General features: G+C 39.1%; 1 protein-coding gene across 3 annotated transcripts in view; it reads right to left on the minus strand.

Moving 5' to 3' along the window:
* Window positions 1-23,565, minus strand: part of RFC1 (replication factor C subunit 1) — a 65,878-nt gene that overhangs the window by 7,471 nt on the left and 34,842 nt on the right. Inside the window, exons 7-21 of one of the 3 annotated variants that reach the window (XM_054582053.1) lie at window positions 18,906-18,983; window positions 17,469-17,556; window positions 16,305-16,585; window positions 13,857-13,964; window positions 12,042-12,221; window positions 10,784-10,888; window positions 7,951-8,350; window positions 6,199-6,308; window positions 4,631-4,745; window positions 3,234-3,325; window positions 2,906-3,043; window positions 2,673-2,768; window positions 2,453-2,551; window positions 748-902; window positions 504-621 (exon numbers count right to left, since the gene is read on the minus strand). In XM_054582053.1, coding sequence (XP_054438028.1) covers window positions 504-621; window positions 748-902; window positions 2,453-2,551; window positions 2,673-2,768; window positions 2,906-3,043; window positions 3,234-3,325; window positions 4,631-4,745; window positions 6,199-6,308; window positions 7,951-8,350; window positions 10,784-10,888; window positions 12,042-12,221; window positions 13,857-13,964; window positions 16,305-16,585; window positions 17,469-17,556; window positions 18,906-18,983 — 2,163 coding nt within the window. Of the gene's footprint in view, window positions 1-503; window positions 622-747; window positions 903-2,452; window positions 2,552-2,672; window positions 2,769-2,905; window positions 3,044-3,233; window positions 3,326-4,630; window positions 4,746-6,198; window positions 6,312-7,950; window positions 8,351-10,783; window positions 10,889-12,041; window positions 12,222-13,856; window positions 13,965-16,304; window positions 16,586-17,468; window positions 17,557-18,875; window positions 18,984-23,565 lie in introns of all 3 variants that reach the window. The other 2 variants (XM_054582051.1, XM_054582050.1) reach the window with 2 other exon arrangements.

Consider the following 23,565-nt stretch of genomic DNA (forward strand, 5'->3'; position numbering starts at 1 on the left):
ACTCTTAATTATGAATGTTTACAAAACTGTATTTTGAGTAAAAGATATCAACTGAAATAAAGTACCCAGTATAGAGCTGCCTCTTTAGCAAGAAAGAAGAAAATCAGAATCCATGTATCAGAAAGTGGCTGCTGACCTGCCCTGGCTGCATTTCTTCACGAAGCTACTTAGGAATCATCTGGGAGAGCCAAGAATGACAAAAAAGAAATAGATTCTTAAGGTAAAACAGAGGAAATGAAACTTTTGACTCACATCTTAGGATTAAAAACTAATGTTTCTATTTCCATATGTCCATTTACACAAAATCATAAACCACTGAAAAATGAAACCAGATTAACAGACAGACAATAGTGACCGCAGAGTATTTTAATCTGTAACACTGTATTTTGGCCATAAGGGCCATAAGGTTTATCTGGCATTTTAAATAATTACGGGAGCTGAAAGCAATTTTGTCCTCCCCAACTGAAGCAGAGCCTGCACTTTAAGGAGAGAACCTCACTTACCTGTGTGGGCAGAAGGCTCCAGTTTTGCTGACTCCGGATCTGCCGGTCCACCAGGTCGCCATCACATATACTATCTGCCGCTCTGCTCAAAAGCATCAAGTGCTTTTTTATGTCGCCCCTGCAGGATGGAAACCAGTCTCGATCATAGCCCTGCCCACACCCCACAGCCCACCGTCTCAGTTCCAGGGCCTCTGCCGCACCGGGAGGGCACCAACTCTAACCCACACCAGCTCTGCACACTCACCCCGCAGCTATAGGCTTCACGTGAATGTAGTTCTCCTGGACAAAGAGGGGTGCGATTGAATAATCATGAAAAAAGAGGTCTGATTTATCCACAAGTGACATGTGAGCAGTCTCCTCTCCAGCTGCAAACACTCTCCGGGCAACATCAAATGGGCCCTGAAAAGAAAGAGGGACACTCCTAGTAGAAGGGCCAACATCCAAATGCTGACAAAACCAACGCTGGCTGAGGTGTGCGCAACAGGGACTCTCGGGCACTGCTGGCAGGAATGCAAAGAGGTGCAGTCCGGAAGACAGCTGGGTGCTTTACTACGCAACTAAACATACTCTCAGTCCTGCTTTCCAGTAGCTGTGCTCCGTGGTATCCACCCAAATGAGTTAAAAACGTGTCTCTCTCTCTCTCTCTCTCTCTCTCTCTCTCTCTCTCTCTCTCTCTCTCTCACACACACACACACACACACACACACACACACACACCCCCACACCCCCACACCCCCCCCCCATGGATGTTTTGCAGCTTTATTCGTAATTGCCAAAACCTAGAGGTTGCCCTTCAGTATCTGAATGAATAATCCGTGCTATACCCAGACAATGGAATATTACTCAGCACTAAAAAGAAATAACCTATCAAGCCACGAAAGAATATGGAGGAAAGTTAAATACCTATTACTAAGTGAAAGAAACCAATCTGAAAAGGCTACACAGTATGATTTCAACTATGTAACATTTCCAAAAAGGTGACACTATGGAGACAGTAAAAAAGCTGGCAACTGCCAGGGGCGAGGGGGCAAGGGAGCGACAAACAGGCAGCACACAGAGGCTGTTTAGTAAGCTGCAATGGCAGGTGCCTGTCGTTACACATTTGTCAAAACCCATAAAATGTACTACTCTATGGACTTGGGGTAACAACAGTGTGTCAGCGTGGGTTCATCAGCTGGAACAAATGTACCAGCTGGTAGGGATGCTGACAGAGGAGAAGGCTGGATGTATGTGGGGACAGGAGGCATACAGAGAATCTGTTCGGTTTGGCTGTGAATCTAAAATTACTCTAAAAATTTATTAATTTTTTTTAAAAGGAGACACTTTTAAAAACACTGCTGATTCATTGCTCTAACTGTAATAAATTTTGACTAGTGACCAGGTAAAATAAAACACAGAGATAATTGGTAAGACCTCGAGTTTCAGGGAGATTATTAACATATAAACCATTAAGAACAGATTATTCTGAACAGTTGCAAAACCACTGAAAACATGAATGAAATCCATACATCAAGGCTCTGAAGAAGCCATTTTATAAGTATTGAAGCATGTATAGTTTAAAACTTCCCCTTCTCAAAATTTACAATATACATAGATGGTTCTTGAAAAAATTTCATATGAATTAGAAACACCTTTAGCGGCTGTCTGTATCTCTTATTATAACTATCCAGCCCTGGAACTGGGCTTGACAGAAATGTCAAGAGGGGCTCTCATCTTGTTTGCTTAATATGTCAAAAAGGAATAGGAGATTCTCTCTCCCTCTCTCTCTCTCTTTCTTTCTCTCTCACTCTCTTTCCGCCCCACCCTCCACTCACCCCTCTCCTCTCTCTCTAAAAGCAATGAAAAAATATCCTCAGGTGAGGATAAAAAATAAATAAATGTCCATAGGTTCCATAGGTGTGTCAAGGAACTACAGAACAAGAACAAATAAATGGAAATTCATTTATTACCAGTTTAATATCCTTTTTGGCTCTATGAGAATCAGCCTTGGCCTGGTCATAGGTTAATGCCTTACTCTGTGCACACCACATACTCAGATTGTGTAAAACCTAAAAGAATCACAAATAAGACACTGTCAAATGGGACAAAACCACCAGTGCCCCTCCCCAAAAGGTTGAAAGCATTAATTCAAAAGAATTACAACTGTTATATAACATATATTTAGTTTACCTGTCTGATATCTTGATTGGCTCCCAAAATTATTTCATTCATAGCTGGAGGAGGAATCTTCAAACCCTCTTTAAATGCAATAGACAACATAGCAGCCTAAAAGGAGAATCTTCAATGATTTTTTTTAAACTTACATAATCAGGTATTTTAAAAATATTTATCAGGTAATTTTAAAACTATTCCTTCAATAAATAGAATGATACGATAGGGAAAAAAAATTCCAAACATCATACCTTAATCTGTTCAACCCGAGGTCTTTGAAAACGAAGATCAAAACAATGATGAACCAAAGAGCGAATCTTGGGGTGATTTCTATCATTGCACATACAAATAATGGGAATTTTTGTATGTTTTATCAGACCAATTAATTCCTAAAAGGCAAATTTACAACACAAAAATAATTATTTAAAAAACAAAATACCACACAATGCATGCATTTTCAGCTCAGCAACATGATTCGATTGCCATAGGTAACACAGCTTAATAATTAGTTCTTTATATTTTTTTGTTTAAAAAAACAAAATCAACAGTAAAACTGCGAAAGCCCATCGTCTCCATTACCTGAATTCCTCCCCGGTCCTCACTGCCCGCCATGCCATCCACTTCGTCCATGATGAGGGCATGTTTCGTGCCTGCTGAAGGGGCTGCTCCGCCTGACCCACGGGGAGAAGCAGTGGGATGAGACCAAAAAAAGTCACAGCTGTTCAAACGCTACTGCTTTATAAACAATTACATGACACTGTAAACAAGTAACAACACATTCAAAATTCAAAAGGTACAAGAGTATAGTGAGGAGAGTGTCCCTTCCACCCTGGCCTCCTAGGGTACCCAGCTTCCCTCTCCAGAGGCAGGGTGTGAAGAGACTCTTGTATATCCTTTCAGAGATAGTCTATACATGTTAAAAATATGTCTGCATAAAATCATACACCTTGGCGCGGTCATTTAATATATTTTTGTGATCTATTCCTTATCTGTAGATAGAGAACACCTCATTTTGCAAGGCTGTTTAATAATGTTCCATCTTACACATGTATCATAATTCACTTAATCTCTATTAATAAAATGTGAAGATGCTTTCAATCTTTTGCTATCATAAGTCACACTAAATGAATATCCATGTATATGTCATTTTGCATATATACAAGTATTAATGATAAACCTATGAGTTAGAATTTCTGGGTTAGAGGATATGTGTATAACCTTGAGAAATACCGCCAGACTGCCCTACAGAGTGGTACCAACCCACACCCACCAGCCATGTGTAACAGTGACGTTTCCTGAACATCTTTTTAACAATGACTTTCTACCACTGAAAGTACCAAGAATTCAGGTGACAATGTAATAGGCCATAGGTTCCAAATATGCACTGTTCAGTCTGCAATGTGGGCATCTAATTGCCCCCATAAGCTCTGGCCACACCAGACCACTAGCCCACTGGCCACAACTTTCAACACAGTGGGACTTTCATGTTGTCTTCTCCTCCCCTACTACTCTTGTCAGAAATAACACCTTCCACCCACAGATAAGTCTCTTTCTCATTCTTCAAGGCCCTTCAAGCAAACTACCTTTTCCTGGTAGCTTTCCCCAATGCCTCAAGTAGAACCACTACTCCATCTACAGGCCTCTATCGCCTCACTCATCACATGTAATACAGTTACTTATTTATTTATTTGCCCTTTTCACCAGATTCACCTGCGAATCTGCTAAAATCACAAGCAAAACACATAAATATGTCCATGTGTGCATTTTTATCACATTCTCAGAAATTTCTAATTCCTTAAAAAAGAAAAAAAAGTAACTATTGTACTGTGAGAGTTACATCCGAGGCTTTTCTTCTGCTCTCATTAGCCCCAGGATACAGTGGGGTGCCTCGTATAACACACCGCTACTAAACGTTGAAATGATCTTCTTTTTCTTACATACCCGCCCCCACCAAAAAAACCAGTTCAGTCACATACTTGAATAAAAGCCTTTGATGCTGGTATTGTTCAGTGACTCAGCAACAATCTCCTTCAAACTGTTCTTACTCCGAGTATCACTTGCATTCAGTTCCACGTAGCTATATCCCAGTTCCTAATCAAAACATTGGAAAACTTATCACTATCACAATGTAAATTATTAAAAAGTAAAGTATGATGACAATGAGATTAACTATAATATGCCTTACAATCATGAGATTTTTAAAATATCGTATTCATACATACCATACACACACAAACACATACAAGTTTGGCTGACAAATCACTAACCTGGAAGAGTATATTTGCACAAGCAATTTTACTGTTTGCTTCTTAAAGTCCTAGAAAGAATTAAGTATAACCATCCCAGCCCTGGCTTGTGTGGCTCAGTAGATTGAGTGCTGGCCTGTGAATCAAAGGGTAATCAGTTTGATTCCTGGTCAGGGCACATGCCTGGGGTGCAGGCCGGGTCCCCAGCTGCGGGTGTGTGAGACGCAACCAATCGATATGTTTCTCACACACTGATGTTTCTTTCTCTCCCTTTCTTTCTCCCATTTTTTTTATTTTTAAAGTAAATAAATAAAATCTTTTAAAAATAAATATAACCATTTCAAGATTTCACTGTCAGATACAGAATTCTTGACTTCAAGATAAATAATAGTTCATTCTTTGTCAAATTATCCCTATATACAATTGTCCTCTCAAACCATGAAAAACCAAGTTATTCTGGTTCATTTCCCAAAATTGATCATCTTAACCATAAAGCGTTAAAAAATGCCTTAATTGAATTCCAGAAAAAGGTAATGACAATAATAAAAGAAAAGAGTCATGTTCACTATTGTAGATACTAGAGAAAAATCTATTTCTTTGGTTTTTTCAATGTTTATAGAGTGGAAATTTAAAAGTTCTTACACCAGCTAAAAATGTATGCTCTCATCCCTACAACAAAGGTCAAAGAAAACCACCAGTTTACAGAACAGAGGACTGGTAAATCCAGCAATAAATTTAAAATAAGTTCCGAGTCCTTCATTTTATCATTCTGATACCATTTCATATGTCATTTCATATCATTCTGATATACTTCAACTGTGGTTCGCTCTAATGCTTGTCTTATCATTGTCTAGAAACAGCAGCCATAGAGAAAACAAGAGCAAAGGCAGGATCCCATATAGTTCACACTATGCCACTACCTTCATCCCTGAGCTCATTTCACTTGTCACACAAGGATGGTAACAGTACACAAAATTCTTAGAAGGGTATATAAGACATGTGTGTCTATAAGGGGCTATAAGACTATTATTTATGAAATAATCAACCAAAGGCTTAATACACTGCCTGGTATACAAGCAAATATTACCTATGATTATAATTACAAATTTTTTTTTAAAGAATGAAAATGACAAATATTCCCCCAAAATGAAGCAAATTCTAAAGGTTTAATTTCAGGAATGTATATGCGCAACAGGTTAACATATACACACACCACATACGCACTCTCACATGCACACCCCTACACATGCCCACTCCTACATCGCACCTTTCCAGCCACACTGCAGCCGAACACCCACCTGACAAACCAGAGAGGCCGTGGTGGTTTTGCCAACACCTGGAGGGCCTGAGAGCAATGCCGCTTTAAAACTAGAGCCATCATCTTTGCCAGCATATTTACCAAACTTTGCTGCTAGGAAGAAAAAAGTTCCAGTGTTATATTACCTAATAGAAATTCAGGATTAATTATGCCTGAATTTAACATCAAGAATAGTCCTCCAGTTTAGTTCTAAATTTGCAGAATATTCTCTACAAAGCATAAATAATAGTTTCCAGAGCACTTAGTAAAATTCTACTTCCTAGATCACCTCCACCCAAAATAAATTAACTTTTAAAACTCATTAACTTTAAAAAACTTTGATTTGAAACAATACTTTTATGATTTCTTTGGTACAAAACACGGGTCATGGAGCAGACCACCTGGGGTCCGATCCTAAGTCCACCCGTCTTTACCGCCACCACTCACCAGTGGGCAGAGCTTCAGAAGTGACGTAACACCTCTGGCTGTTGCCTCCTTTATGAAATGAGGGCGACAACAGTAACGTGCCTGGTAGGGATGCTGTGAGGATGACATGCCTGAGCACAGAAGGTGCCGCGCATGCCTCAGTAACTGTTAACAAGCATAATGGGTTGACACGATCACAGAAAGAAAAATGAAATGAAGATGCTGTGTCCTCAACTACTCTGCGCAGCTCTACAGCACCCTTCCCGCCCTTAGGACCTGGGTGTCTGGCACATAAAGGACGAACACACACGCACACACACACTGACAAATTTAAATCTACTGCCGGCACGGGAAAAAGGGACTATAGATCACCTGAAGCCTTCAAGTTTTCTCCCGGCACACAAAGCACTTATCCCCTCCTTTTAGGGGAGATTTTATGTAGATTTTAAGGTAGATTTTAAGGAAAGAGAGACCACTTAAATTTAACCCTGTATAATTACAATTATATTATCTGTTATAAATAAATTGGCACTAGCCAATACCTAGTGACCACACACATCAATGGGCCAATCACTTTGTCTTCATATTTCTCACACAAATACCCTCCGGGGCTGCAGCTGAAGCTCAAAAAAATCACTACTAATGTCTGTGATCTGCAACCTCAGCTCCAATATTTTGAACATAAAAGATATATCTACATATACATATAGTGGGTCTTCACATCCCATGACTAACACATGGCGCACGAGCACAGAAACCAGAGCAGCTCGGGATGATCAGGCCTCCCAAAAGCGAGCACCCCGCTGGGTGCGGGGCTGCCTGACCCGTAACTGGCCCTCAGCTTTTCACTCGCCCCTTTCCCCCAAGTCTCCTTGGCACTCTGAGCTGCCTTGCTCTCATACACCTTCAGATCCTAGTACGTGTGCTCTCTCCCACCCAACACCCCACTCCCCCTTCCCCTAGCTGATACCTTCTTGGTTTCCAAGTCCTGGATTCGACCGCCATTCTCCCGGAGATGAAAGCACACAGCCCCATCTCTGACCACACACCTCCGTCCCCTAACACCCTATACTTACCCCTCTAACAGGACTTAACAGGACTTAGCATATTACAATTTAATGGCCAGTTCCTATGTCTCCCCCACTGCCTGTGAGCAACTTGGGGGGGACTGTGTTTTGTTCACAACAGCACCTGGGCTCAGAGCTGGCTCTCAATGAACGTTTGCCAAGAGAGGAAAGAACCAACTATTAGACTTCCTCACATATGTGCCACTGAGCAATGGCATGGTGAGAGACACACACAAAAATGAATGAAGCTGTAAAATCACCGTGTTTCTTGTCTTCAGATGGACTCTTGTGCCAGTTTTGGAGCCAGCGTAGGAGTTTGTTGGCACAGCTCTGGTCACCTTGCTGTCCAATGATGGTCTTGAGTGAGGCTGGCTTGTATTTATCCACCCAGAGCAAATTTGCCACTCTGTTTTCACTGCTGTCATCAGCCGATCTCCTAGCCTGGCTGTCACCATTTGCCTCCTCAGCCACCTGCTCCTTGGAGTCCAGGCCTCTCTGAAACACACTTGTTTCTTTTTTTATTGACTTCATGGAGCTATCCTTTTTGGGAGTCAGTCTGCACTTTTTGGATTCTGACTCGTTCTTAGTTGGACTAATTTTTCTTTTTCCTTGGTCATTTTTTGAGGGTGTTCTCTGCAATTTGGACTTCTCTTTATTCATCTTAAAAATTGGAAGAGTGAGAGAAAAAGAAACCTGGTGAGATAAATAATTTCTATCCTGCTAAATGTATTCTAAAGGTTAATCTGCGATACCCAAATAAGCTACCCAAGCTGGTTTTGCCTTTTCACAAGGGATCCTGCTATTTGTGGATATCAGCACCGTTCAAACTTTATAGAAATTTACAGCAAACACAATGAAAAGCACCCAAATGCAATTTTTTAAAATAAGTAATCCAATATTAGTTTGAAAAAAATGGGGTAAAGGATTAAGAGATTTTTCAGTTTTCTAAGGAGTTAAAAATTAATGCCTCTAATAACACATATATGGTGTCAGGTGAGTGCAAGATTGGAAGATCACTTTGTAAATTAAATAATGTCTAACCACTATGCCATATACCTGAAACTAATACTGAATGTCAACTATAAATGAAAAATAAAACTTTTTTAAAGAGTAAATGCCTCCACAAAAACCTGTACAAAAATGTGCATAGCAGCATTACTATATTATATATACATATACATTATTTTATATTTTACCCCCCAAAATGGAAATAACCCCAATGTCTACAAACTGACGAAAAGATAAACAAAATGTGGTATATCCACCCAATGGCATATGAATTACCGATAAAAAGGAGTACTTTTTGCTAAGTGAAAGAAGGGCCAAATATTGCATGATCCCTTTAAATGAAAGGTCTAGAAGAGGCAAATCCATAGACACAAAGGAGAGTGGTGGTTGCTGGGGACAGATATGAGTGGCTGCTGACGGGTAGGTACAGCGTTTCTTCAGGTAGCAACAAAAATGTTCTGGAATTAGACTGCGGTGATGGTTGCACAATCTCGTGACTACACTAAGAACTACTGATTTATGATTTATAGACTTCAAAGAGTGAATTCTGTGGTGTGTGAATAATAACCGAATAATACATTTTGTGGTATGACTTTAAAAGAGGCCCTGACCAGAGTGGCTCAGTTGGCTGGGCATCATCCTGCAAAGCGAAACACCGCTGGTTCGATTCCCTGTCAGGGCACAGGCTTGAGTTGCGGGTTCAGTCCCCAGCTGGGGCGCATACAAGAGGCAAACAATTGATGCTTCTCTTGCACATCAATGTTTCTCTCCCTCTCTTTCTCCCACCCTTCCCCTCCCTAAAGATAAATGAAATCATTAAAAAGTAAAATAAATAAATTAGTGCCTCTTTACCAGAGTGGATGATAAAATTAGTGAATGAATGTTTGAGGAGAAACAAGATATTAGCATAGTCTTAAAGTATCTCCACAATATATTTATCAATTACAAAGGGGAAGTAGTCACTTCACGAGTGGAGAAACCTGGCAGACAATAACTGAAGCAAGTAAACAAGATTATTACCACCAATAATGAGATGTCTGATGTGATACACTGTCAAGGACACAATATCGCTTCTGTGACATTCTTGCCAAAAATGCCAAACTACAAGCTAATCATAAGAAAGCATCAAAGAAATATAATTGTTTTATAAGAATGGCTCCCCAAAAATGACAAAAGAACTGTCATAGATTGGAGAGTAAGATAGAACAACTAAATGCAGTGTGGAATCCTGGAAGAGAAAAAAGACAATAGGGGAAAATGTGACATCCGTGCAACAGCTGTGGTTTATTTAGCAGTGTAGTATCCACATTCATTTCCTGGTTTGGGTAACTATACGATGGTTACATTAAGTTGTTAATTCTAGGAAGCACTGGGTGAAGGGCCAACACAAACCATTCCCCAAGATTTTTATAACCAGAATAAATGTTAGACCACCTTGGCCACCTGGAGAACAGAGCTGAGGACATGAAACTTGTGCTACTGGTCCACCTGTGTCCCACACTTGGAAAAGACCTAAATATACGGGAATGAACGAGGCTAACAGGAGAAGCAGAGACACAGAAACTGAAAGGGTCCTGAATGCACTATATAGTCTCCAGATCTAGTAATTCCTACACCAGACCCACCCACCCTGTCCTTGTTATGTGAGCCAACATTTTTCCCTTTTTGCTAAAGCTAATTCGGGCTGGATTTCTAGTACAACTGAAAAAGTTCTACTGTAGTTTTAACTGAAAATGAATTTATCATGCTGGTCCTTAACATATCCTTTAAAAGAACTCTTAAGCAATAACCTTTGCACAAAGTCACCGCAATATGGAAAATATGGGAAGTTTAATAAGTAGATATGGTAAGCGCAATACACTGTCCTCTCTCTCGCATATTGCTTTTAAAAAGGTAAGGAAACACACCACAGAAGATATCCTGAAGCAGAGTCCACCTGCTCAAAAGGGAATAAGGTAGGCTCATTTGCAGTAGAAGGGGAAATTAATCTTTTAGCCAACAGGCCCCTGGTACCCACCCAAGAAATGTCTATGAAATAGGAAAGTTGCTATGAACCAACTTAAATCAAGTTCATTTTATACAAACCTCAGCTTCAACAGCTATTTCATATTTGGACTTCTTGCCTGGCATAGTTCGAATCAGATCCAATAGGCCATCCTCATCAATAATTTTTGTCCCCAAGGCTGCTGCCTAGTGATTAAAAATGCAAACCATTACAAACCTGTATTCTAGCCATTACTTTGTTTAAAAAAAAAAAAAAAAAAAAGATTCTAGAGCCTCTTAATAGGTGAAAAACCACATTTGTAAATTAAGCTGAAACTTTTTTTTTAAACCAAATTCATGAAAAAGTGCCATTAAAAAGAAAGAAAATGACAGGTACATCCCTAGAATAAGTTGGTACCTGAGGGGTCACATCACCTCTTTTCTGGAGTGCTTTTATGTTTTCCTCGACCCTAGAAAGGGCAAAGTCACCAGGGCCTAAGCCCGCTCTTCATCCCGCCCCCGTGGGCCGCCTGTCTGGCAGCATGCTCCCACCTCCGTCCCTGCCAACCGAACTCCAGTGTGTCCTCTCCCAGTGATAAACTATGATCAGCCTAGGGCAATCCGAAAGTCCTCATCCTGCCAACTTCATGTATAGCACTGAATGGCCATGTGACCCCTCTGGCCAATGAGACTTAAGTGAAATTTGACAAGAGTCTCTGGGAAAACTCCTGTAAGGCCAGTCACAGCTAGTGTGACATCCTGCCACTGCTCCCTTTCTCCTGCCTTGAATGCCTAGAGCTGTAGCCATCTTGCAACACAAGGCAACACACACACAGTCTGAAGTTAACAAAATAAGAATGAAAGAGGTAGAAAACAGAACTGGCCTCGTTGCATTACTGAGCTGCTGAACCATCCCAGCAACTGCCTGCCTCTGGAGCTCTAGTTGCATAAGGAAACAAGCAGCTATTTGTTTGAATCAAGGTGAGTATTCTGTTACGTGGAGCTAAACACAATCTTACTTACAAAGTTCCAATAAAAAACTTAAGTGGCATATATATGAGTACTTAGGACGTAAAAAACAAGAAAACTATTTGCTTCTGTCTTCAAAAAAATATTTAAGTTAGAATACTACACTAAAAAAGTCAAGTAAACAGAAGCTGTATCTTCAGTTGGAAAACCAAACTGCTGGGATCAAAGCCAACCTCCACGGAGAAGAAATAACATAGGAAAGGAATTACTTTTCCATTTCTTTCTTCTCTTAACTCTGTGTAAAGGGCATTATTACAAATGGTCACATCGAGAGCCTGCCAAATCAAGCAGGCTGGTTCATTCAGTGTGCTGAGAACACAGCAGCACCCACCTTATCTCTCTTGGACTGTCCACTATCACGACCCATGACAAGGTAGTTTGTTTTCTTGCTGACATTTCCGGTTACTTTTCCTCCATAACGTTCAATTAGAGACTTGGCTTCATCTCTTTCAATGGACTCCAGCACTCCTGTGATTACAAATGTAAGGCCTTCCAAGCAATTTTCAGCTCCCTACAAACCAAAATGTTCAAGCAGAGAGGAAATTACATGGTAGCTTTCCAAAGACATTTTTGGCATCAAAACTGCAGGAAGTTGATTTTTCTCATTTGACATCATAAATAATCTCAGCATGGAAAAATCTGCTGGAAATTTACAGCAAATAAGCAGAACCTGAAATAAAATCCTGAGAAATTCTTACGTAGACTAACATTTAATAAACTTACAAAACTAGCAATAGAAAATATATGTTCAATGGTTAGAAAAGCTTATTAAAATTATCCATTCAATTTTCATTATTATTTTTAATATTTAAACTACTAGTGAGCTCATGTAACTTTAAGTAAACAACTAGATGCAATCCACCTACAGAAACTCTTGCTATTATTAAGAAAGAAAAGCTTCAATTCTGAAAAGCTAAACAAGTTTGAGCTCCTGCACTTCTCTGTGGCCGTTTAACCTACAGCAGTCAATCTAACAACCGGTACATAACTGAAAAGCGAGACCATATTGTCTCTTGGTTGGAAAGATAACTTGGTAATATAAAAGACACTGGCCAAAGCGAGCTGGATGGAGACAATCTTAATTGGAAATGTGTATAGTTAGACTTTTTTTATTTCTGCAATGGTTCAGTAAAAAGATATAACCAAGCAAAATGAGAATTAGGTAAACAATCCAAAGTTACTTATTACTCTTTGAGCAGAGAATTTGAACACAGACTTAAAACAGGCTTGAAAAGAAGCTAAACAAAATCCAAAGACCAGCACAAATCCAACCCTTCACCATCCAGGTGAAGAATCTTTTGAGGGGAGGGGGGAGAATAGCACTGAATTAGCTAGGAGAGAAAAGGTTTGACTAACAACTTCTCAAGGTCCCTTCAAGCCTTACCCTCTGATGGTAAATCTAACAACCTGTACATAACTTAAAGGCACAATCATGTTATCTCCTGGTTGGAAAGATTCTACAATTAAGATGACCTTGGAACAATTCTCAACAAATTCAAAATAACTTTATAAAACTCAAACATGCAAGCCTCTATTCCACTCCCCAATCATCAACCATCCCCCAAATTATCAGCCATTCTGGCTCTGAGGAACATTTTACCTTCACAATCTCAGCACTTCCAGATCCCCTACTAAACCCTTCCACTCCAGAACTTCCCCTGCGGGACCAGCAAACCACCCGATATCCTCAGCCCTTTCTCCAGCTCTGCCCCCATGGCCTTGCCGTCACCGAAACTGACCATCCTGTAAGGACACCACTTTGCCTCAAGTGCTCCTGGGCAGAAGCCTTCGTACACTCTGTACAAGAGGCGAGGCTGGCAAATACATCACAGTTTTAAGTAAATAATTGATTTAAGGCCTCTTTCCTCAATTAGACCATAAGTACCATAAAGGCAAAGAGTCTTGTAACTGCTGTATGCCTCGAAGCCCAGCCCTACTAGGGCTACTTGAAGTAAAAAGAAAATTTTTCTAAGTACCAAGTAGTGACTCATAATGGGAATAAACATCTCTAATTAGTAAATATGGTGAAACTGCAGCTTTTCTGTTATCTTCAATTATTCTCCGCTGCTGTAAACACAGTGAACACGTACATGGACCCATGGGCGAGAGGCCCTGGCCGGACACCATGCCTTCTCAGCACTCTTACCTTTGGTATTTCCTTGGAGCCTAGAGCTTTGGGACCTTCTCGATTTAAGTAACTCCGATAAGCTTGATAATTAGTGCGTCTCTTTTCAGAATCTTCAGGACTTACAGACTTTAAGGATGAGGAAAGGAAATGGAACAAAGTCATGCAAAATTCATGTAAAATTAAAAACATATATAAGTACACATTAAGTTGTTCTGTATTTGGTCCTGAAATTAACATTTTTAGCTACAAAAGTACTCCCCCCAACTTACACATGTCTGGCTTATAAGCATCCCTGTATCTGCCCTTGTCAAGCCTTTCTACTCTCTTTAAAGGCACACACCTCAGGGCAGGTAAGGTGCATATGCCAAGTTGCCAGCCTCAAGCAAAAAAAAAAAACCAGTGTACTACTTCAAAGATGCATGTGAATTTTGAATTCTATTTCGCATTATATCTATGTAAATTCGATTGCACAAGAAGTTATCTTATGTTTATCCTAGAGTTTTGCACTCCCCTAAAACAACCTAAGTGGCTCTATACCCCTGGGATATAAACAATACAGTCTGAGAGTTAATGGCTTCACATGAACAGCGGGCTCAAACAAGGGGCAAGCTCTACTCTGAAAAGCAGACACACTCTCTATGCCGTCACTCTCCCTTCTAGGTTCAATCTCTCCCATTCTACTTCAGGAAGTCGTAGGTTGCATATCTCTAAGAAAACCCTGGGGAGACTTTTCCAGCTCTAGATCCCTAGACTCAGTCCAAGTTTCTGGTTCGGAGATATGGGGTTATGGCTAGGGCCTGTGTATTTGTGGGAAAAACATCCTAGATAATTCTGACTCAAAAACTAATACAAAATTTATCTCTGCTGTTTTTTTCCTACTTCCTGTTTTACATTATTTTTAACTTGTAAGCCACCTCAAATACCTTTGAGAGTAGACAAAATATTACTTCAATGTAAATAAATGATTTCATCAAGAAAACAAGCTGCTTTGGTCATACGTTAAATAAGCCATATAAGTTGGTCCTAGACCCAAACTCTGCACTTCCACCGTGGTTCGCAAATGCTGGTGCGCATGCATGTCCTCTGAGCAGCTTATTAAAATACACCTGCCCAGACCTCACGCCCAGGGAAGCCGTATTTTTAACAAGCTTCACAAAAGTACCCAATACCTACCAAAATGGAAAAATTATTCATTTATAATATTAATTCTATGGAAAAGATAATGCTGAATTAAAACAACTTATAAAATAACTTTGAACTGTATCCATTTATAAAGTCAAAATTATTTGACCAAGATAGGGTAAATTTATTAAACAGAAGTTCTCAAAACTGCTTAAGTAAAATTTCTGAGTCACTTCTACTCTAACTTTGAAAAATACAGTGAAGAGTAACAGAATCACTTGGAGAATTCTTCTGCTTTAATAAAAATAGACAAGCCTTTGTAAACTGAACATGTTTAGAGTGCCTGAAGAAAAACATTCATCCACCAGTTAAGTATTTATTGAAGAATAATTTCAAACAAAAAGCTGACTCTTCCCTCAAGCGTGTTTATGAGCACTGACCAGAAACAGTAACAAAAATAAAGACCTTGAAATCATCACCATTTCAGTGTTCTGCACTAAAAATAATGGTGATGAGCAGTTAAAACAGACAATATTCTGCTTTTAATTCTAAGTCCTAGAAGGCTTGAAGGAATTGTGGTTTCTCGTTATGAATCTGAAGTCCAAATTGAGATTCTAAGAAACTACTCACTTCTCAAAATACATGAAAACACAGAAAACCTTTGAAAACCATTTTGTTTATTTCACTGTTTTTTCCTTTGGAAATGATTCCAGTATCTCAACATTGTTATACACGAGCAAAAAGGAGTTATACTCAAGAAAAATACAAATAATGATTATTTTATTAATAGCAAAAACTTATATAGAACTTATTATGTGCCAGGTACTGTTCTAAGTGGTTTATCTCATTACTGTCCCTATTTTACAAATGAGGAAACCAAAGCAGAGAGAGGGGGAGGCGCAAGGCCAAGGTCACACATCTGCTCAGCGGCAGCGCTACGATCTGAAACCCCCTCCAGACTCCATCGGGGGCCGCCGTGTTATACTGCTTTTTTTGGATTCTGTCACCTACCAGCTGGATAATCTTATAAAAATTACTTAAGACACTTTCAGCCTGTTTACTTGTCTTTAAAAGTTGAATAATAAAAATAAGTATCTCACAGGGTTGTTGTGAAGATTACATGAGACACCACGTTTTAGCACAATGTCTGACACACAATGTTAACACTCAATATGTACTGGCTAATTTAACTGTATTAATCGTCTACATTCTGCAGCAACATCTAAATAAGATGGCATCTAAAAAGTACTATAATAGCTTATAAAGTTAGAAGTAAAACATGAAAATAATCAAACCCAGATCAACGCATAGCCCCAACATGATCCACTTTTAGAAAATTTCTACCTCTTTTTTGGCAGGAGAACTTTTCGTTTTCTTAGGACTTTTTGTCTCTTTCAATTCAATGGCACTTTCTTTTCTTTTTGTGGCCATAGGCTCTGTTTCTTTAGAAGAACTCTCTTCTTTTATTTTCAGAAGTGCCAGCTTGGAACTAGCTTTAGGAGAAGTTTCTCCTATTTTGTGAGCTGATAACTTGGAATGCTGCTGAGATTCTTTTGAACTTTCACATTTAGTTTGCTTCTTAGGACTGTAGTTCTTTTTTTCATTCAGAAATTGCTCTGTTTTTACTAGAAAAACAGAAAAGATTATGACTGTTCTTTTTGGAAAATGATACCAATAACGAGATTATTTTTTCATTTTTCAACTGAATAATCTTAGTAGCACACAATATCATAGGTGATTTCATAATGTTTACATTAAGATTTTAGTTCTTGATACAGCGCATTTATTTTTTACAATTAAATATTTATATATTACTTCTCTGTATAACCAATTCAAAGTAAGGTAACTGTTTTTAAACACAAATTACTCATTAATTGAAATACTATGGTAAACTACATCTAAGAACATGGACTTTATTCCCCAGATAATCTTCAATGATCTGATATTTACAGAGATAACTTACTGACTACAGTACGTCACATAAAAATTCTGTAACATAGCCTGAAAGCTGCAAATCCTGAAATTTCAAGACTAAAAGTTACTATGTGAACAGTTTTACTTACAAGATTGAGACCATCTATACTAGCAGATGGTTAAATATCAGAACCACTAAAAAATAAAACCTATAGACAATCAGCAAAAGAGCTTCACATGACCTGAACAACTATCGGTCTACTCTATGAGCTTGAAACATCTAGTTCTTTGTTTTAATATATTGATATTCACATGCTGCACTACAATACTTGGAAATTAACATGCAGCCAAGAGCTGTAAAGCATTTCTCACAATACAATGATCATACAGCAGCTAGGCATCCTGCACCAGCAAATATCTTAAAGAGCTAATATTTCAAAGTTTCTAAGCAGAACATGCTCCAATACTCCTATGGAATAATGTCTACTTAACAATACAAGGCAATTATTAAATAGAACATTTAAACAAGGTTACCATAAATTTTCTTCTACAAAGATAAGTGTTCCACCGTACTTTTTTCTCTGCTAGTATTACCTTTATAAGGATATTTATGTTTTTCTGCTTTACTTAAATTGGCCTGGACAGATGAAAATGTTTCTCCCTCTTCTGGATCCTTTGGAGCCTAAGAAAATTTTAAAAGTGTCACATGTGACAAATAATAGGATAATTATTACCACAAAATATGTTAACACTGACCAAAGTTTTTAATTTATGAATTTTAAGATTAAGAGCTATCTCCCAAAATAGCAGGACAATACAATACATATTCATTTCTTCATCCACAAAATTTCTGGGGCAAATGAAACATGTGTAATTACTTTTAATTTTACAGATGAGAAAACAGATGAAAAGGGTATAAAAAATACTTTGTATAAAAAATTATCCCAGTTCTTCCCAAGTTGTGAGTCTTTCATCTCAATTCTCAAACTGTTAACATTAAGGTTAAAAACTAAAATACAGGGTGGAAACAAGGGAAAGTGACTAGTCAAGTAACATGTATGAACGACATGGGCACCAACAACAGAGTGGGAACCGACTGTGTGAATTGGGGGTGGGCCGGGCAGAGGAGGGCAAAGGGGGGAAAATGGGGGCAACTGTAATAGAACAAAAAATATTTTTTTAAAAACACTCATGCAAAAAAAAAAAAGACAAAACTAAAATATAAACCAAAAGGCTACATTAAAAACAATCTAAGGCTCAAAGAAAAATAAGAGAACATTTTCTCAAAAGAGAAGAAAAATATCCATTCTCTCTCCACTGCTCCCTCAGAACTCCCTTTTAAAAAGAGGTTACAAATTGGGATATATAACACAGTATTTTTTTTTAATAATTTTAATTCGAATGTCTTTAGCTGGAGTAAGGCTTTTCAAATGATGATGTCCCCAACACCCACTAGTGTCTTACAGCTAACGACTGTAAAATATTTTTAAATAGTCAAATATTGATACTGATAATATTAACAGAATGGTATTCAAAATAAAGTCTAAAATAAGTTCAAAATAAATAAGCACTTAAAAAGATCTTTCTGCTTTTGAAGATTTCCAAACATAAACTTACCATCTGAGGCTGTCTTAAAACAGACCTTAAAGTTACCTAATTAAAAATGGCAAAACTGGGCTTCCCAAAAAGACAGTAAATATTACCGTAATTAAACTTTAGGTTTTATAGGAATCTTTATAAGCATTATTCTCTGAAAAAGTACGTAAGAACCCCTTTGTGAGAGACAGTAAGCAGAGGTTGCAATTCATTGTTTTGGGAAGCAGGGTTCTGGTCACCTTTGGCTCTATCAACCTTCCTTTGGAAAGAGTAAGTTCTTCAATGAGCTTCCCCAAAAACATGTCTATAAATTAAAACAACTTAGCTTCTTTCTAGAAAAGTAACTCATGGTTCTATCTCCAGAGCTTAGCATACACAGGTATGAAAGGGAACACTGATCTGTACTGTGTATTCAGAGCCCAGGAAAAACGCCACCTTTTTCTTCTTAGGTTCTTCATCCAACATGGCTAATGTTCTGGCAAACTCCTCATCTTCATGCAGTTGTCTCTCCAGCTGTAAAAAGTGTCAACAGAGTGAGGTGCTTTTTTTCTTTTGTAAATTAAAGTTTTTAAATGTTTGATTCATAATACATAGAAAAAATTAGAAAACATTTTCCAGAAAGTAACTATGACATTTTCCATTTAATATTAACAGTTAAGTATCACAAGTGTGTTTCACTAAGCCACATTAGATTTCAGAACAAATATACCTACTTTTGCAGGTATGATAGACAAACTGAGCATATTTTTAAAGCCACATTTCTCACTTATATAGTTTAAAATCTATACTTTTTTCTTAATAGTCCTAATGTAACACTTGCAGACCAACAAAACAAACAAGAAAGGAAAATATAACCAGCAACACTGAAAGAAAAAAGAAACCAACAGAGTCAAGAGGGAAGGGGTGCGGGAAAAAGGAAGGGAAGGGTCAAGTCAAGGAACATGTATAAAGGACCCATGGACAAAGCCAAAGTGGGGAAGGACTGAGGGAGGGAGGTGAGGGAGGGGGCAGGGGAAAGTGGCAGCGGAAAAGTGGAGACAAATATATTTGAACAAAAAAATTAAAAATTTTAAAAAAAAAGAAAATTATATTTTTTCTTTCACAAAAAAGTAAGCTATACACAAATATCCCTTATATCATCAAACTCCTATTTTCAATAACTAATTCAAATGCATCTGTTCTGACTTTTGGAAATGTAAGTCATCATGTCAGTCAGAAGCTCTGCTAAATGTTAGCACACAGACATTCCAGTTAACCTTGCTCTTCTTTTCAAATGTTCTCACTTTCAGAAAAATGGAAATCTTCCAGAAAAGAATGTGTAGCAGTGGAATACATTTCTCATTAGAAATGAAATGTTTTTATGCCCCCTGATAAAATGGCTTAATGTCATATCAAACAAAGGCATCCCTGTATTATTCGAACAAATGAAAGGACCTCAAAATCCTCCCAATCCTAAGAAGGCTTGGAAACTGGCATTAAGTCTGATGCGAAGACAGTAACCAAGCCTTTTCTTATTAATAAATGAATTAAGCTATGCAGAACTATAAGCCAGAGATGCACTTCTATATATTCTGCTGTTTAATATTTTCTTACCATAACCTGAACTACACATCTAATTGATAAAAAAAACATGAAAATCTTCACCATAAAAAGGTCCTTCAAACTCTAAACTTCCAGTGGCCCTGGAAGAATTTCTGGTTGAAACCTATACTGCTTTTCCAAAATTTCACTCTATGTAGTACACTTCTAACACTGAGGATTCTAGATGATTTAGATGACAGGAGAAATTTAAGTACTTCCATCAAAAATTCATTATTGGTGATTATGCCCTCGTGATCAGAAGTCCTATGTTTGAATACAACGTTGAGTACAGCAGATGGTGTTTAACATACTGTCTATGGACTGACTGACTTAGATACTGGACACATACTCAACTAAAGGAGTAAACAAACAGGTGAAAGTGAAGGAGGAAAGGAGGAGAAAAAAGAACTTATCTTAATAGGGATCATCAGAAAGATATCATCAGTCACTAACACCCTAAAAATTCTTCATCAGGCTAATAAATTACTCAAATAAGATTCTGAAAGAATATAATAGGAATGAGAAAATAGGGAACTGTGACACAGAGTACCATGTCTGGCTTGGAAAGGTTGGGGTAAGCCTCCAGTATTTGGGAGAGGTAAGAAGTCAGGTCCTTAAAAATTATTTCAAAATTTTACCTAGGCCATTTGTGCTATATTGAGTCATGTGGATACCGAGTTTATAGTTTATGTAATTCAGTGTAATCAAATAACATGGAAAAAAGACTTTGAAAACACCAGCTATAAATTGTCACATTAATAAAATGTGAACAAATCTGGTATGTTCCAGTAGACCAAAATACTATTCTCTCACAAAAATATGCCAAGCACTGAAGTGACCAGGGATGGCACAATAGCTGAAGACATGAACAGCCCTCGTGGGTGGGGTTTACAGCCTATATATCGGAAGACATTTACATAGCAACTCTTTTTTTTTTTTATTGTTGTTCTATTACAGTTGTCCCAATTTTTCCCCCGTTGTTCTCCCCTCCCTGCCCACCCCTCCCCCACTCCCAGGCAATCCCCACCCTGCTGTCCATGTCCACGGGTCATACCTGCTCCTTGACTAGACTCTTCTCTTTCCCCCTCCCCCCTCCCCCCAGTCACTGTCAGTCTGTTCCTTGTTTCCATGACTCTGGTTCTACATTGCTCATTTGATTGTTTTGTTCATTAGGTTCCTAAATAGCAATTCTAACAAATACTAATAGCAGCTACGACGAGGTACAACAGAGTTTACAGGAGGAGTTTCTAAACAGTTTAGGGAATGTGAGAAAGTGATACCTGAACTAATAACCACAAAGGGGGTTCAAACAGTAGGCACTAAGGACTGGCACCTCTGTCAGAGATGGACACTTTCTTTATTTCGCTCCCATGAAATAGCAAGCTTCCCTCACTTCCCTACTTCATTAGCCATTCTTTTTTTCCTTTTTCTTTTCTCCCCCCCCCCCCCGCCCTTTACTGATTCTAGCGAGAGGGGGAGGGAGGCAGGGAAGAAGAGAGTGGGAGAAAAACATCAATGTGAGAGAGGAAATCTAGTTGCTTCTTGTGGGCACCCTCACCTTCTTTTCCCTGACCTCTAAATGTTAACAGAGCTCAATCCTGAGACTCCTCTATTAACTTTCTCTCCCCATGATCTCACTGATTTGGGGAATCAAGTGCTAGTGATTCCCCAATATACATCTTCAGCTCAGATCTTGCCCCTGAGCTCCAGAGGCCACTCTCCAACCACCCACTATGCATCTCCATTTGGAAGCCTATTAAGTATCTCAAACTTAACACATCCAAAACAGAATTCTTGATTCCTCTGTACCAGTGTTCTGTCTTAATCAATGGATATTCAGTCGCTCAAGCCAAACTACATGGAATCTATCTCTGAATCTTCTTTTTCCCTCCTACCTTACATCCAATCTACCAGCAACAACTTGAAGGCTGCATGTTCAAAGCACAGGTTATAACCACTTCTCACTGCCTCATCCATATCATCCCGGTGCAAGCCGTCATCATCTCCCGCCTGCCGACCCTCCCATAACAGTGTCCAAACTGCTCTGCTTTTGCTCTTGCCCCACCGTGGCTTATTAGTCTCACAGCAGCCAGAATATCTTTCTTTTAAGATTCATCAATCCATGTTACATCTATTCAACACTCCAATGGCTTCTCATCTCACAGAGATTAAAATCCAAGTCTGTACCATCCCAAGTCCTTTTGGTAGGTACTAAAGTCCTGTTTGGACTTACATTAGTTGCTGCTGGTCATTTCTCAAATTCATCAAACTCAATCTTTTCTACCTCAGGATGCTTGCACCTGCTGTTCTCTCTGTTTTGAGTCCTCCAGGTAGCCAGCCTCGGGGCTCGCCATTATCACTTCATTCTGTGCCTCAATATCACTTCCTCAGAGAGGCCTTCCTGACCCCTCTACTGAAAATAGAATACTCATGCTCTTTCCAGCTGGTGCCAAGCCATGGGCATCTCTCAGGACAACGGGCAGAAGCACCACAAGACCAGGGGTGAGAGGAAGCCCTACCACAAGAATCAGAAATATGAACTGGGGCACCAGCTGCCAGCGCTATGATGGGCCCTTGCCCCACACACACAGTCCCTGTGCCAGAGGAAACAGGAAGTGCCCTGCCCTGAGGCTGGACGCAGGCAACTTCTCCTGGAGCACCAAGTGTTGTACTTGCAAACAAGCATCACTGATGTGGTCTACAATGCATCCAACGACAAACTGGTCGACACCAAGCCCTGGATAAGGAACCGCGTGGTGCTCGTTGCCGGCACACCGTACTGACAGTGAAATGCATCCCACTAGGCACTGCCCCTGGGCCGCAGAAAGGAGGCCAAGCTGCCTTCTGAGGAGGAAGAAAACTTAAACAAAAAATGATCAAAGAAAATTCAGAAGCATAATGAAACAAAAAGAATGCCAAAATCAGCAGTGTTCTAGGGGAGAAGTTCCGGCAGGGCAAGCTTTTGGCGTGCACCCTCCAAGACCAGGCCCATGTGGCCGAGCAGATGGCCAGGTGCCACAGGGCACGGCGCTGGGTTCTGAGGAAAGTCAAGGCCCGGAAGGCAAATAAATCCTCTTCCCTCCTATCTTGGCTCATGTAATAAAGGTTATTCTAAAAAAAAAAAAAAGTACTCATAACCCTACTGATCACCCCAAAATTATTCCTTTAGTTTTCTTCACAGCACTTACAATGTCCTGACACAATTTTTTTTTAACTGCAGTATCTGTAACACCTAGAATTGTGCCATGCACTCAGTAAGTGCTCAATAAGTACTTACTGAATGAATATATAGGTTTATCACTCAAGAAAGCACTCTGAATTGGAAACCAATTTGGGGATCATCAGCATATTCATACTAATTAAAGCCACAGAAGTGAATGAGATCACCCAGAGTGGAAAGAGTTATGACCAAATTAAATTATTTTAACTATACTAAAGGAGGCTTCCACTCAAAAAAACGTAGTAATAAATCTCTAAATAAATAATTATCCCCTGCTCTTATCATTTATTTTGA

Source organism: Pteronotus mesoamericanus, unplaced genomic scaffold (assembly GCF_021234165.1).
Source record: "Pteronotus mesoamericanus isolate MK-2021 breed Mesoamerican mustached bat unplaced genomic scaffold, CSHL_Meso_final contig_68, whole genome shotgun sequence".
Classification (NCBI taxonomy): Eukaryota; Metazoa; Chordata; class Mammalia; order Chiroptera; family Mormoopidae; genus Pteronotus; species Pteronotus mesoamericanus.